Source organism: Henckelia pumila, chromosome 3 (genome assembly GCF_033568475.1).
Source record: "Henckelia pumila isolate YLH828 chromosome 3, ASM3356847v2, whole genome shotgun sequence".
In the NCBI taxonomy this organism is placed as follows: domain Eukaryota; kingdom Viridiplantae; phylum Streptophyta; class Magnoliopsida; order Lamiales; family Gesneriaceae; genus Henckelia; species Henckelia pumila.
The window spans coordinates 8,994,707-9,011,519 of record NC_133122.1 but is presented as its reverse complement, the minus strand read 5'-3'; the positions used below and the strand labels follow the sequence as shown (position 1 = coordinate 9,011,519).

General features: G+C 42.4%; 1 protein-coding gene across 1 annotated transcript; it reads left to right on the top strand.

Moving 5' to 3' along the window:
• The first annotated feature begins 3,841 nt into the window (after nt 1-3,841).
• LOC140888065 (uncharacterized) lies at nt 3,842-16,594 on the top strand. Its single transcript, XM_073295740.1, has 5 exons — nt 3,842-4,247; nt 4,443-4,738; nt 8,984-10,050; nt 12,976-13,156; nt 16,526-16,594. Exons 1-5 carry the CDS (start codon nt 3,842-3,844, stop codon nt 16,592-16,594), a joined length of 2,019 nt encoding a protein of 672 aa, XP_073151841.1.
• The last annotated feature ends 219 nt before the right edge of the window (nt 16,595-16,813 follow it).

The following is a 16,813-nucleotide window of genomic DNA, read 5'->3' as shown; positions in this document are numbered from 1 at the left end:
CAGACACCGTGCCTATCTCTAAGGCACCGTACAGACTTGCTCCTACCGAGATGAAAGAGTTGAAGGAGCAGATACAGGAGTTATTAGAGAAAGGCTTTGTTCGTCCTAGCTTATCTCCATGGGGAGCTCCAGTGTTGTTTGTGAAGAAGAAGGATGGCAGTATGAGACTGTGCATCGATTATCGAGAGCTCAACAGAGTCACAGTGAAGAATAAGTACCCACTGCCGAGGATAGAGGACTTATTTGACCAGTTGCAGGGAGCTTCAGTGTTCTCCAAGATCGATCTGCGATCTGGTTATCATCAGTTGCGAGTTAGAGATGTAGATGTGTCCAAGACTGCTTTCCGGACACGTTATGGGCATTACGAATTCTTAGTGATGCCTTTTGGGATGACCAATGCTCCAGCGGTTTTCATGGATCCCATGAACCGAGTTTTTCAGCCGTATCTCGATCAGTTCATCATAGTCTTCATTGATGATATCTTGATCTATTCTAGGAGCATTGAGGAGCAGAGGCAGCATCTACAGACAGCCTTGCGAACTTTGAGGGAGCATCGTTTGTATGCCAAGTTCAGCAAGTGTGAGTTTTGGCTTGAGCAGGTGGCATTTCTTGGCCACATTATTTCGAGAGATGGGATTGCAGTGGATCAGTCGAAGGTTGAGGCGGTTCAGAATTGGGGGATTCCAAAGAATGCTTCGGAGATTCGCAGTTTCTTGGGTTTGGCAGGATATTATAGAAAGTTCATCAAGGCTTTTTCCTCTATTGCAGTACCCTTGACTTCCTTAACCAAGAAGAATGCGAAGTTTATTTGGAGTCCAGACTGTCAGAGGAGCTTCGATCAGCTGAAGGAAGCACTCACTACCGCACCAGTTTTGGCAATGATAGTACCACACGAGGAGTTAGTGGTGTACACCGACGCATCTAAGCTAGGTTTAGGCGCAGTACTTATGCAGTGTGGTAAGGTTATTGCATATGCGTCGAGGCAGTTGAACATTCACGAGCAGAACTACCCGACACATGACTTGGAGTTAGCAGCAGTGGTCTTCGCTTTGAAAATCTGGAGGCACTATCTGTATGGTGAGAAGTGCAAGATTTTCACAGACCACAAGAGTCTCAAGTATTTCTTTACTCAGAAGGAATTGAACATGAGACAGCGCTGATGGTTGGAGTTAGTGAAGGATTATGACTGTGACATTAGCTACCATCCAGGTAAAGCTAATGTAGTGGCCTGTAGTAGCCCGTGCCCTAATTGAGTAATTAAAGGATTAATGCTAATTAATTCAATTAGGCATCGAACGGATCGAAAGCTCCGAAGGGACGATCGGAAGCTCCGATCGGGATCGGAAGCTCCGATGAGGATCGGAGGCACCGATGATATTACGTCATCCATGACGTGTGGCTAGATCGGAAGCTCCGATCAGGACCGGAGGCTCCGATCACCCCTATCCGGAGTCATCAAGTGATATTTTGACACGTGGCAGATCAGGATCTTTGGAAGCTCCGATGGCAGGATCGGACGTTCCGATCGAGGTTCGGACGTTCCGATCGAGGATCGGAGGCTCCGATCGTTGTCTATAAATAGAAGGCCGAGACTTCATTTCTCCTTGCCAATTCCGGATTTCCTCTCTATTTCTAGTCATATTCGAGCTGTTCTAGTCTTCTTAGGCTTGGTCCGGAGGTCGGAGAGGCGTTCGATAGTCGTAGCGGAGTTGTGCCCAAGTTCTGGAGGCATCGACATCAAAGGGCTAACGACGGACGAAGGTATAGCTTTTGCTTCCTATAAATATTTAGGAGTATGCAATAGCTTAGTTAAGGCTTTTAGAGCACTTTGATGATAGTGGTATCATTTGGCAGTATAGAGCAGACTATAGGCGTGGACCTAGAGTTGGTAGAGCTTGCACTGTTCTGAGGTACGAAAGTACTGTTCGAGATATCCTGACTGAGTATGCATGTATTATATGACTGCATGATTTATATGCCATGATATTATGCTGAATTCATTTGCATCTTGTTGTATCTCCTTCGAGATGTCTGTAGTAGGGTTGTACCCTATCCTGTTAGTGGATGGACTTCCATCGATTTGGGTCCGGTGTATCCACAGTTATCTCGGTATGGGAGCCACCTCCTGAAGCGACGGCACAGCGTGCTACATACCAGGGCCCGGTCTGTCTCTGTTATCTGATCCTTGACCTCGAGTCTATAGGGAGTTCACTTTGCATGCATGTATACTCATACTCTCGTACTGAGCGTTGTATGCTCACGTCTCGTACTCTGTATTTTCTGGACACCCTATTCCATGGGGCAGGTTTGCGATTGGACGAGGAGGGTGGATCCAGGAGGGGCTAGTCAGTGGTTGGCCAGCTGGAGCTTCGTCTAGGCTTTATTACTGTCGTTTGGGTTTATACAGCTATTCGATTTGGTTGTATATTATTGGATAATTATAGATTCCTTTTCTTGGGATTGTATAATGTTATTGGTTTCCGCAGTTTTATTCTGATATCTGTTTTATTAAGTTAATTGCATGCCTAAGTTCTGTTTAGTAGGTGATCCGGGTAAGGGTCACTACATTTATGGTATCAGAGCATGCAAAAGATTTCTTGGGATTTAGTCTCATCTTGAGGTATTTTTGTAGATGTCAAATCGTGACGACCAGAGTTCTCATGGCAGTGTTGGTGGGCGTTGGGGTGATGCCGACCGGGAGCCTCGTCGAGAACGGCGTCATCGTCACCATGACGACGAGCGTTTCACTGTGCGTCGATTCTTAGCTATGGGTCCTAAGCCCTTAGTTGGAGGTGAGTCTCCGGAGGATGCGGAGAACTGGTTAGACCGCATGGAGACAACTTTTCAGACTTTCCAATGCACCGATGAGCAGAAGGTGGAGACCCTTGGCTATCTTCTGGATGGGCGTGCGCGCAGGTGGTGGAGGTTTACTTCTGCACCTTTTGTTGCGGCGAGAGGAGTGGCCACCTGGGCCGAGTTCCGCACAGCTTTCCAAAAGCGGTATTTTCCTCCTGCACTCCGTCAGTCGAAGGCAGGCGAGCTACTGAGTCTGCGACAGGGAGCCATGTCTATCGGTGAGTATCAGCAGAGGTTCTTTGATCTGTTATCCTATTGCCCTGAGATTGCTGATAGCTCAGAGATGAAGTATAATCTATTCCTTCAGGGCCTTAACCCTGAGATCCATGACCGTGTGGCAGTTGGTGACGACATGTCCTATGAGGGTTTGGTGAGCCGTTGTCACCAGGCGGAGGACAGCATTCGGCGGAACAGGTCTTTCTCTCAGTCGAGACCTGCTAGTTCTTTGGGTCCCCATGCCCAAACTTTCAAGAAGTCTGGATCTTCTTCTTCCTCTGGTTCTGGAGGTGTTGTCCGTTTTGGTAAGAAGGACAAGTGTGATCACTGTGGGAAGAACCATCCATCCGACAAGTGCCACAGAGCTTCTGGAGCTTGTTTCCGTTGTGGAGAGACTGGTCATATCCGGAGGGATTGTCCACTGTCTGGGGGAGGTGGTTCTGGTTCTGGTACAGGATCGGGTTCTCAGGCCACCGTTCAGCAGAGGCCGCAGGGACAGTCTGCTGGGAGTTCTCATTTGAGGCCACGAGCTTCTGGCCAGGTGTTTGCCCTGAGACATGATCAGGCTGTGGAGGAGAATGAGAAAGTCATCGCAGGTACATTTATGCTTTATGGTATACCTGCTCTTGTACTTATTGACACTGGTGCATCTCATTCCTTCATTTCTGCACGTTTTGTTAAGAGGCATAAATTACCATGCATTGCACTAGACGTAGTGATGTCTGTTTCTACTCCGACGGGCCAATCTGCTTTGGCTAAGCGTCTAGTGATGGGTTGCCCTTTAGAGTTTGAAGGGAACGTTCTGTTAGCGAATCTCATGGTCCTGGCGATGGACGACTTTGATTGCATTCTGGGAATAGATGTGCTGACTACCTATCGAGCTTCAGTGGACTGCTATCAGAGATTAGTGCGCTTTCATCCGGAAGGGAGTGAGAGTTGGTTTTTCTATGGTGAGGGAGCGCGATCCCCGATGCCTTTGGTATCAGCTTTGAGAGCCTGTCGAGGTCTAGAGTCTGGCGGGAAAGGCTACCTTATCTATGCAGTTGATTTGTCCGCTGAGAGTATTGGGATAGAGAGCATTCCTGTTGTGGATGAATTTCCAGATGTGTTTCCTGATGAGATTCCGGGTTTTCCTCCTGCTAGGGAAGTCGAGTTTGGCATAGAGTTGATGCCGGGTACTTCGCCTATTTCTAGAGCACCGTATCGTCTGGCTCCGTCAGAGATGCGTGAGTTGAAGAATCAGCTACAGGATCTTTTGGACAAGGGGTACATTCGTCCTAGTGTATCTCCTTGGGGAGCTCCTGTTCTCTTCGTGAAGAAGAAGGATGGGTCGATGCGGCTGTGCATTGACTATCGGCAGCTGAATCGAGTCAATGTGAAGAACAAGTATCCGTTGCCTCGCATTGATGACTTGTTTGACCAGCTGCAGGGCACGTCAGTTTACTCCAAGATTGACTTGAGATCTGGGTATCATCAGTTGAGAGTCCGTGATCAGGACGTAGCCAAGACTGCATTCCGTACTCGCTATGGGCATTACGAGTTCCTAGTGATGCCATTTGGTTTGACTAATGCGCCGGCTATATTCATGGATTTGATGAACCGTGTCTTCAGGGAGTATTTGGACAAGTTTGTCGTGGTCTTCATTGACGACATCTTGGTGTATTCGCGTAATACGGAAGAGCATGTTTCTCACTTGCGGTTGGTACTACAGACTCTTCGAGATGAGCAATTGTACGCCAAGCTGAGCAAGTGTGAGTTCTGGATGGATAGAGTGGTTTTTCTTGGCCATATCATATCCAGGGAGGGGATTTCTGTTGATCCAAGCAAGATTGAAGCGGTACTTAATTGGTCGCGTCCGACGACAGTTGCTGAGATCCGTAGTTTTCTGGGTCTAGCAGGGTATTATCGTCGCTTCATTCTGAACTTCTCTCAGTTAGCTCGACCGTTGACGCAGCTTACCCGCAAGGGTGTGGATTATGAGTGGTCCTCCGAGTGTGAGGAGAATTTCCGTGAGCTTCGACGGCGGTTGACTTCTGCGCCGGTGTTAGCATTACCGTCAGGATCTGGAGGGTATGTAGTTTACACGGATGCTTCTCTTCAGGGGTTAGGTTGTGTCCTGACTCAGAATGGGCATGTGATCGCATACGCTTCTAGACAGCTGAAGCTTCACGAGGACAACTACCCAGTCCATGATTTGGAGTTAGCAGCCATTGTGTTCGCTTTGAAGATCTGGCGTCATTATCTGTATGGCGAGAAATTTGAGATCTTCACCGACCATAAGAGTCTCAAGTATTTGTTCACTCAGGCAGAATTGAACATGAGGCAGAGACGTTGGATGGACTTGCTTAAGGACTATGATTGCGAGATTAAGTACCATCCGGGAGCTGCTAATCTCACCGCTGATGCCTTGAGTCGCAAGGTGCGACTATCCGCACTTCAGACTTGTTCGATGTCTAGTGCGATCAGTGACTGTTGTACTTCAGGTTATACCTTCAAGCATAAGAAAGGTATGCAGAGTATCCAGATGTTTGCGATATTATCTGAGCCAGCCTTGTACTCGCGGATCCGAGATGCTCAGATGTCTGATTCAAAGACCCAGCGTTTAGCTCGTCTAGCTAACGAAGGTAGCTCGTCTGGATTTCATTATCAGTCAGATGGATTTCTGTGTTTGTCTGGTAGGCTTGTGATTCCACAGGATGAAGAGTTGCGAGAGGAGATTTTATCTCAGGCACATCGCACTAAGTTGAGTATTCATCCTGGGAGCAACAAGATGTACAAGGATCTACGTACTCGTTTCTGGTGGAAGGGAATGAAACGCAGTGTTTATCAGTTTGTTTCGAGATGTTTGGTGTGTCAACAGGTCAAGGCAGAGCACCGACGACCTGGAGGATTGCTTCACAGTCTGCCTATTCCTGAATGGAAATGGGAGTTTATCACTATGGACTTTGTGACCCATTTGCCGGTATCCCCGAGGAACTGTGATGCTATCTGGGTTGTGGTGGACCGACTCACCAAGTCAGCGCATTTCATTGCCTATAGCCGGGAGTACAATGTGGATCGTATGGCTCGGTTGTACATTCAGGAGATCGTTCGACTTCATGGAGTGCCTGTGAGCATTGTCAGCGATCGGGACCCCAGGTTTACTTCTAGATTCTGGGGGAGTGTTCAGCGTGCGATGGGTACTACTCTCAGTTTGAGTACAGACTATCATCCAGAGACTGATGGTCAGTCAGAGCGCACTATCCGTACGTTAGAGGATATGCTTAGAGCGTGCGTCTTGGATTTTGGTTCAGCCTGGCAGGATCATTTGCCGTTGATCGAGTTCGCTTACAACAACAGCTATCACACTAGTATTGGGATGGCACCTTTTGAGGCGTTGTATGGGCGACGTTGTCGTACTCCACTCTTCTGGGAAGAAGTGGGGGAGAGACAGGCTGAGGGACCGGAGTTTATCCAGCAGGCGATAGACATTGTTGATCAAATCAAGAAACGGATTAAGACTGCACAGGATCGTCAGGCCAGCTATGCTAATATCAAGCGTAGGCCTTTGCAGTTCGAGGTCGGGGAGAAAGTGTTTCTGAGAGTGTCACCTTTCCGCAAGATTCTCAGATTTGGCCTTAAGGGCAAGTTGTCTCCCAGATTTATCGGTCCGTTTGAGATCTTGGAAAGTATTGGCGATTTGGCTTATCGACTAGCTTTGCCACCGCATCTATCCAGTATTCACGACGTGTTCCACGTATCTCTGTTGCGACGATATGTGGCGGATGAATCTCATATTCTGCAGCGATCTGAGGTTCAGGTAGACAAGGATTTGACTTATGTTGAGAAACCTCTTCGTATCCTTGATTATAAGGATAAGGTTTTACGGAACAAAGTCATTCCTTTGGTTTTAGTTCAGTGGCAGCGCAGAGGCACTGAGGAAGCTACTTGGGAGCTTGAGGACAGGATGCGTAAAGACCATCCTGAGTTGTTTTGATTTCATTCTTTAAGTTGTATTCAGTTGCAAACTCTGTAAACGTTTGATTTGAATAAAGAATGTTTCTGATTTTTGTATTTGCATTCGGTACTTAAGATCTGATTTCGAGGACGAAATATCTTAAGTGGGGGAGAATGTAGTAGCCCGTGCCCTAATTGAGTAATTAAAGGATTAATGCTAATTAATTCAATTAGGCATCGGACGGATCGGAAGCTCCGAAGGGACGATCGGAGGCACCGATGATATTACGTCATCCATGACGTGTGGCTGGATCGGAAGCTCCGATCAGGACCGGAGGCTCCGATCACCCCTATCCGCAGTCATCAAGTGATATTTTGACACGTGGCAGATCAGGATCTTCGGAAGCTCCGATGGCAGGATCGGACGTTCCGATCGAGGTTCGGACGTTCCGATCAAGGATCGGAGGCTCCGATCGTTGTCTATAAATAGAAGGCCGAGACTTCATTTCTCCTTGCCAATTCCGGATTTCCTCTCTATTTCTAGTCATATTCGAGCTGTTCTAGTCTTCTTAGGCTTGGTCCGGAGGTCGGAGAGGCGTTCGATAGTCGTAGCGGAGTTGTGCCCAAGTTCTGGAGGCATCGACATCAAAGGGCTAACGACGGACGAAGGTATAGCTTTTGCTTCCTATAAATATTTAGGAGTATGCAATAGCTTAGTTAAGGCATTTAGAGCACTTTGATGATAGTGGTATCATTTGGCAGTGTAGAGCAGACTATAGGCGTGGACCTAGAGTTGGTAGAGCTTGCACTGTTCTGAGGTACGAAAGTACTGTTCGAGATATCCTGACTGAGTATGCATGTATTATATGACTGCATGATTTATATGCCATGATATTATGCTGCATTCATTTGCATCTTGCTGTATCTCCTTCGAGATGTCTGTAATAGGGTTGTACCCTATCCTGTTAGTGGATGGACTTCCATCGATTTGGGTCCGGCGTATCCACAGTTATCTCGGTATGGGAGCCACCTCCTGAAGCGACGGCACAGCGTGCTACATACCAGGGCCCGGTCTGTCTCTGTTATCTGATCCTTGACCTCGAGTCTATAGGGAGTTCACTTTGCATGCATGTATACTCATACTCTCGCACTGAGCGTTGTATGCTCACGTCTCGTACTCTGTATTTTCTGGACACCCTATTCCATGGGGCAGGTTTGCGATTGGACGAGGAGGGTGGATCCAGGAGGGGCTAGTCAGTGGTTGGCCAGCTGGAGCTTCGTCTAGGCTTTATTACTGTCGTTTGGGTTTATACAGCTATTCGATTTTGTTGTATATTATTGGATAATTACAGATTCCTTTTCTTGGGATTGTATAATGTTATTGGTTTCCGTAGTTTTATTCTGATATCTGTTTTATTAAGTTAATTGCATGCCTAAGTTCTGTTTAGTAGGTGATCCGGGTAAGGGTCACTACATGGCCGATGCTTTGAGTCGGAAGTCATCAGTGGTATCGTGTTTGACAGTGCAGCTACCACTGCAGAGCGAGATTCAGAGGTTTGATTTGGAGTTGTAATCGAGTGGTCATACACCGAGCTTGTAAGTGTTGACGGTGCAGCCGATTCTGCGAGATCGGATCAGAGTTGGACAGACTACTGATGAGGAGTTACAACGTTGGAGGCAGAGAGATGAGGCCAAGGGTGGTCGTCTTTATACAGTTGTGGATGGCATTGTTCAGTACCGTGGTAGGATGTGGGTACCGAACGTCGATCAGTTGAGAGCTGAGATTCTAGCAGAGACTCACACATCTCCGTACTCCATTCACCCCGGAAGTACGAAGATGTACAGAGATTTGCAGCTATTGTATTGGTGGCCCGGGATGAAGAGAGACATCGGGAGAGTTGTGTCAGAGTGCTTGACTTGTCAGCAAGTCAAGGCAGAGCATCAGCGTCCAGCAGGACTTCTTAGACCTCTTCCTATTCCGGAATGTAAATGGGAGAACATTACGATGGACTTTGTAGTTGGCCTTCCGAGGAGTGTTAGAGGATGTACAGCTATATGGGTGATCGTGGATAGACTCACCAAGTCAGCTCATTTCTTGCCGGTGAGGACTACCTACTCCTTGACACAGTATGCAGAGCTGTACATCAAGGAGATTGTTAGATTGCATGGCATACCTGTGTCCATTGTATCCGATAGAGATCCGAGATTCACATCCGCGTTTTGGAAGAGTTTGCATACAGCTTTGGGGACTAGACTTCTGTTTAGCACAGCTTTTCATCCCCAGACAGACAGTCAGTCTGAGAGAGTGATTCAGGTTCTCGAGGATCTATTGAGAGCTTGCGTCATCGATTTTCAGGGCTCTTGGGAGACTAGATTGCCGTTAGTGGAGTTTACCTATAACAACAGTTTTCAGTCGTCTATAGGTATGGCTCCTTATGCAGCGTTGTATGGGAGGAGATGCAGATCTCCTGTGCATTGGGATGAGGTTGGTGAGAGGATTTTACAGGGTCCAGAGATTGTGCAGCAGAAAGCTGACATTGTGACTCAGATTCAGGATCGCATGAGGACTGCTCAGAGTCGTCAGAAGCGTTATGAAGATACTCAACGACGAGATTTGGAGTTCGCAGTAGGTGATCACGTGTTTCTGAGAGTGTCACCTATGAAGGGAGTGGTACGTTTTGGCCGGAGAGGTAAGCTTAATCCGAGATTTATAGGGCCATTCGAGATTTTGGAGAGAGTTGGCACGTTGGCCTACCGTTTAGCTCTACCGCCAGGGCTTGCAGCAGTGCACAACGTTTTCCATGTATCCATGCTTCGGAGATATGTCTCTAACCCGTCGCATGTGTTGGATTTTGAGCCTCTTCAGTTGACACCGGAGTTAGCATTTGAGGAGAGACCTATACGGATCTTGGCTAGGGAGGAGCGCAGGTTGAGGACGCGGGTCATACCGATGGTCAGAGTCAAATGGCTGAATCACTCAGAGGAGGAAGCTACTTGGGAGACCGAGGCAGACATGAAGACTCGCTATCCGGAGTTGTTCAGGTAAGTACTTTAATTTCGAGGACGAAATTCAATTTAGGGGGGGGGGGGGAGAATTGTAACACCCGATACTTTTAATACGTAAATTCGCATGCATAATTAGGGATTTTATTTATTTAGAATTTTAGATTATGGGTTAAATAATTATGTGAAATTATTTGTGCATGATTTAAGTTATTTTAAGTATTTAACCCATAATTAGTGATTTTCATGAATTATTGGTATTTGAATTATTTTATCGCGTTGACGGGATCGTGGACGGACGAGATGACAACTTTCTATCCAATTTATTTCATGAGCCTTTTTAAAGCCCAAAAATATTATTTTGAGTTTTATTTCCTCAAAAATTTTAGTATTTAATTTTATATAATTTTAGGAGTCCGTTTTTATTCAAATTTAGCCAAAATAGTGACTTTTAATTATTTTTAAAATTCCCTTAATTATATATTTCGGGATTTTAATTTTAGTTATCAGATTTTACTTCTTAATTAGAGTTTTTAAGTTATATATTTTAAATTTAAAAACCCTTATTAATATTTTAATTATCCTAAAACTTACTTTTAATTAAATTAAAAACCTAAACCTATTCTACCCAAACCCCTCACCCGATCACTCTCACTCAGCCGCCTCCATCAGTTTCTCACCCCCATCTCCATCGTGTTCTTCAAGTTCTTCACTCTCCATAGCTCGTTTTTGAAGCTTCCAAGTCGGTTGTCATCGCCCCGTCGTCCCGGAATTGTTCTACGCACTCCTTTCTCTTCAAACTACGGTGCAAGGAATGATTCTTTCTCCTTTGTTTCGTGCCATATCTGTTATTATACGTGTGTGTGCGTGAGCATCAATCTTCTTTTAAAAAAATTTCAGAAAACTAATTGATTGTGGTTGTATGCGCACGGATTCGGTTGTTTGCTTGATCAATCTCACGTTTTTCTTAGCCATGGTTGCACCTAGCTGCTGGTCAGAGGTTCAGAGGGTTGTGGGGGTAGCCTAGACTCGAATGGCTCGAGTGGTTTGAGCCAAACGAGCCCAGGAAACCCAGAGGGTTCGATCGGCCTCCTGTAGCGCGCAGACTAGGGTTCACGGGAAGAAGGATTCGGCTAAGGGCTCTAGGGTGCATGGGGCTGGGTTATTGGCTAGGTTCGAACCGCCCAGACGTGGGCTACGTCTGGGCGGTGGCGCTCCGGCCAGGGGTGGCCGGAGCAGGCCAGCAGCAGCCAAGGAGTGGCTGCTGCTCACGGCCGCAGCAGAATCGGGAATAGGGTGAGTTCGGGTTAGGGTTTGCAGTGATGGGTCCGGGTCGGGTTGGTGGACCGGGTCAAGTCAGTGGGTCATGGGTTATGTTAGTTGGGTCCGGGTCCAGGTAAAGTTAGTCGGGCTCGGGTATTTTTATTTTTAAGTTTTAAGTTTAATTAAGTGTTAAATGGGCCTAATTAAATCCAAAAATTTAAATGGGTTCCATTTATTTATTTTGAGTCAACTTTATTTATTTTGGGCTTAAGAAAATTAATTGGGCTTAGAATAATTAATTGGGCTTACATTTAATTATTTGGGCTAAAAATTTAAGTTATTGGGCTTAAGTATGTTAATGGGCCAGATTTTAAGAAAATGGGCTTGAGTGTTAGGGCCAGCAGTTCAGTACAAACCATGAGAAATTTGCATGTGTCCTGATTATATATTTAATTATTTTATGCATGAAAGTTATTTTAGTATTTATATGTTAGTATGTAAAATTAAATTAAATATATATGAAGGACACACATTTTATTTAAGTACATGCATTCATAAAATAATTTTGTGGCATGATTTAATGTTTAAGGTTGAGCAAATAAAAATTTTATGTTGGAAGTTGAAGTAGTGTGACAATTATCAGGGGGACCAGTCCCCATTTATCAGGGCAGTTTACTGTCATTATCAGGGTAGTTTACTACCAAATTTTCAGGGTGATTCGTCACCGCCACGTACGTTGGTTTAAGAGACTGATCAGTCGAACTTTATCAGGTTACACTATGGATACAACCATGCTATGTTAGAAAAATGTATGCTCAACAATGTTTCAGTATGTATTATATGATTATAGTTAAGATCAGTTTTTAAGCCAGATATTATAATTCATGATTTTTAGCATGCTCATTCATGTATATGTTATGTATTAGTATTCGAGTGTTTTAAATTATTTTAAACCCTTGTTATGTTAGCATGTTGGGCCTCTAGGCTCACTACACTTATATGGTGCAGGTGAGTACGTTGAGGATGTAGTACCCACTGGAGGCGAGGACGTATGAGTGGACATGCAGTGATTCCCCCGCGGCCGTCGTCTGAGTCTTATGATTATGATTTTGGGATATTAAACATGTTGTTATTTTTATTTAAATATTTTCAGTGCATGAAAACTTTTACATATTTGTTTAGTACAATGTTTTTTATTTAATGCATGACTCAGATATTTAATTTACTAAAGATTGCATTATTTTTATTTAAGTTATTTATTTTTAAATTCATTTACTCCGTGCATATATGTATGGGCATGTGTGTACATATATTTTACGTAGTATTATTTTAAAAAAAAAAAATATTTCCGCATTTATTATTAGTTTTAGGCGTTTCAATTGGTATCAGAGAGGTCGTTCTTGGTGGGGTCATCACTGCTATGCGAGCTCAAAAATCCACGCTAGGCGTTTCAATTGGTATCAGAGAGGTCGTTTAGGCGTTTCAAGATGAGTGGAGAAGCAATGTCCCTCTTCATGAAAAGGTTTGGAAAATTCATGCGTAATAATAAAACAAAATTTAAACCTTATTACAAACAAGACCATACAGAGGATGGTCCTGCGTTTTTTAACTTTGGCAAGCAAGGCCACTTCATTGCATATTGTACTAAGCCTAAGAACGAAGAAAGAAAGCAGCATTATGAGAAAAAGAAAGGAAAAAAAGGAAGAAGATCACATTCCGAAAGAAGAAAGAACAAAGAGTTCTAGTTGGAGAAGAAGGTAAAAGCAAATGGGCAGAAACAGAATCTGACTCATCCGATACAGATAGCTCATCCGAAGAAAGCGAGGAAGAGCAAGTTCAGTGTCTTATGGCTAACTCTCTACATGAAGAAGACGACACTGAGGTATTTGACTTTAACTCGTCTGATTTCGCACAATAAGAACTCATTCAAGCACTTAATGAGATTGTAAGGCCCAGAAATATTAGATTAATAATTATGGAATTTGAGAATTAAATTCCATATTTTGGGAAAATATTGATTTGAGAATTTATGGAAATTAAAGATTTAATTTCCGAGCCGAAAATATTTAATTTGAGAATTTACGGATTTTGAAAATTAAATTTCAAGAATTCTTAAATTAAAAGATTAAATATTCGATTTGAATATTTATGGAATTTAAGATTAAATTCCAAGTTTCGGGAATTAAATAATATTTAATTCAAAGATGCAACCCGATCAGGGACTGATTTGGAAATATCGAAGTTTGAAAGACTAAAGTGCAAAAGGCCGGGATTATTTAATTAATCCGAATTTATTTAATTTTGATCCGAGTATATTTTATTTGGAAATATTTAGAGTTTTTATTTAAATTATATTATTCTTAAATTATTTAGGATTGAAATTGAATTAAAAAGAGGGCCGAGGACTGAATTGTAATTTTTGAAGTTTCAGGGACTAAAGTGCAATTTTGGATATACATATCCGATTTAATCAGATTGATACGTGTTATTTCATATCAGAATTCAGAAAATTGAAGAAACGGAACAGGAAGCCGAAACCCTATCCATTTCTTTTGAAATTTTGATTTTCAAATTGCCGTAATTTTTGATCCGATCGTCCGATTTTGATTCCGAAAATAGTTCTGGTATCCTTGTGACGAAGGCTTCAAATTGATGTAAGTATTTATCTACTTCAGCATGTTTTGAATATTGAAAGTTGGTAGATATCAGAAATAGATGTTATGTATGCGTTCTTCAACGTTTATACATTCCGATATCGAAACCGAATCGAAGATTGATTATTGAATGAACTTGTTATGATTTCCAGCAGATGTTTCGATTGATATAGATTATGATTATGATGGTTTTGATGGCTTATGATTGAGATGAATTGATTTGAAGATACGTATGAATTGGTATTAATGTTGGAATTGATTTCGATATTTTTTCGGTTACCGATTTTCAGTCGCTACGCTACCGATCAATGTTTTTGAGCCGTTTTGATAGCCTATAACTGAGATAAAATCTTCTTTGATATTTTATTGATGATATAGAAATTTTATTCCTCAGGTTCAGACTACAGACTAGTTTTGAAGGATTACGACTCAAGAATCCGAATTCGAACCGAAGAAGAAGAAGTGAGCTTTGGAATGATGTTGATTGAAGATATATTGATGATTTTGACTCGATTCTAAAATGATTGAATAGAATGAAGTTTGATATGAATGTTTTGATGCTATGTTTTAGATTTGAAGCGTTCAAAACCGAAGAACTACGAAGGTATAATGACGACATCGCGAGTCAGGGATTTGAAACTCAAGAACGACTATTCTTGAGTTGTCCCGCAAAAACCACATACTTGTTTATGTTTCAATTTGATTTTGATGTTGTTGATCCATCTCAGGTAGTGTATCTTTTATTTTGAGTCGATATGATTATGATATTATGATGATATGAATTGATTCTATGCCAAGATCTGAGGTGATCTTATTTTCAAGTCTGAGATGACTTTGATAGATGGATATCCATATCAAGATCGGTTACGAATCTTGATGGCAATGATGATATATGAATCAATTCTCGATCGATTGATAGATGCGCTAATTACTCTATTTGTTGAGTCGATTTTGAATAGAGTCGTTATGATTTATTTAACGCTTTATATGTCGCTTATACTGGGAATGATTTCTCACCGGAGTTTATCCGATTGTTGCTTTGTTTTGTATGTGTTCATTGCAACAGATGGGGAAGGAGCTAGTCTGAGATGACGTTATTAGCTTGGGAGCGAGACTTAGCAAGTGTGGACTCGGGTTTTAAGCTGAAGAATGATCGTTAGGTAGCATTGAACTTGACATGAAACTTGTGTTTTAGAAGCTCACCATTGAGACTTAGTGTAGCTTAGTGTTTTGTGCTTTTTATGCTATTTGTTTGATTTAATAAACGCATGATTTGATGCTTGAAACTTCATACATGTTGATATGCATGTTTGAGTTTTTATAAACTATGATTCATGTTGGTTTTAGATGATTTGGATTGAATGTTTCCAGTTGACAGCAGAAAAATGTGTTCTGTCATTTTCTGGAAAAGTAGCCCGCCCGATCTGGTGAGTACATGCGATCGAGCGCGACCTGTAAATTTCAAAAACAAAGAATTGGAATTTGGAGCTTGCTCGATCGTGTGAGTATGTGGGATCGAGCGCGGCCTGAAAATCCTGAAACCAGAGAATTGAGGAATTGGGCTTGCTCGATCGGATGAGTTCATCCGATCGAGCGAGGTTCTTATATTTTTAAAAAAAATAAAAAAAAATTAGCTCTTGGTTTTAATATTCTTTTTAATTGTTTGATTAATTATTTTATTAATCATTAGTTTTCCTAAGACGAGATTAGCAACCCGAGGTCCCCACAACAGGTGGTATCAGAGCGTAAGTTTCTTGGACTGAGACAGAAGCTGAGCGGGGTAGATTGAGTTGCATGCATTTATAGTATTGCATGATTATGAATTACTTGATTTCACGATTTGATGAATTGTATGTGAGCATGATCTACTTTTGAAATGAAACTACCTGATTTACTGATTTGTAAATTTTTGAATTTTTTACCGATTTGTAAGTAAATTTTTGAATTTCTTACTGCTTTTATTATAAGATTCTCCGGGTGATGTAAGCACCCCAATTGAATAACAGTGTTCTTTGGGTGACGTAAGCACCCCAGACTGAACAGAATTGTATGGTCAGACTGAACAGAACTGTATGGCTCAGCTGAAAGAAGTATCTTTGATTGAACCGAATAGTATATCAGCGAATTAATAGATGTTATTGCAGGTAGAAGTTGGTTTGAATAACTTGATCAATTGTTCAAATTTCTTGAAAGATACAGATGAATGTCGTATCAGATTTATTGTATATCCAATTCAAGACCTAGCAATCAGCTGATAGATTATGATGAAGAAATTATAAAAGAAAAGAGATATGTTGATTTGTTGGTAAGTGCTTAGAACAGAGTTTGATTAATGGTTCTTTGCCACAGCAGATAGAAATGATGAGAAAAAGAATATTATGCCAAGAAAGAAGAATATCCAGAAAATAGATTATATCAATCAGAAGCAGAGCAATTTGACTACTGAAGAATGCATTTCTAGATTTGCAAAGCCTACTATGATTCGTTAAATTGTAGATGATTAAGAAGTTCAATATTGAATTGGTTATTCATGGTTTGAATTCAGAGACTATGTATGAGTAAATGTTGACGACTGAAACATTTTATGAAATACATAGATAGGGTTAGAAGAGCTGAAGCTAAGAGAATGGAAGCTAAATGATGAAGCAGAAGGAATGGAATTGTAAATATGCCACAGTGTGTGAGATAATCACAAATTCAGCTACAATTTATATTCCAGAGCAGATATGAGATGAACGATCTGAAAATAGTTCTTTATGTAGTAACCCGTATCCAGAATTAGTGATTAATGGGTAATTAATCAAGAGATCATTTTTAGATTAAGTAAAACATGATTAAGGAAATTTTATATGGATTAACGGAGTCCGGAAATGGATCTAGGACGC

Bases quoted from the DNA above. Each gene is read 5' to 3' on its own strand.
- LOC140888065 (XM_073295740.1), top strand. From the start codon at position 3,842: ATGGGTTGCCCTTTAGAGTTTGAAGGGAACGTTCTGTTAGCGAATCTC. The intron at 4,248-4,442 runs GTACTTCGCCTA...AGCTGAATCGAG, and splicing joins TGGCATAGAGTTGATGCCGG to TCAATGTGAAGAACAAGTAT. The intron at 4,739-8,983 runs CGTAATACGGAA...AGACCTCTTCCT, and splicing joins ACGACATCTTGGTGTATTCG to ATTCCGGAATGTAAATGGGA.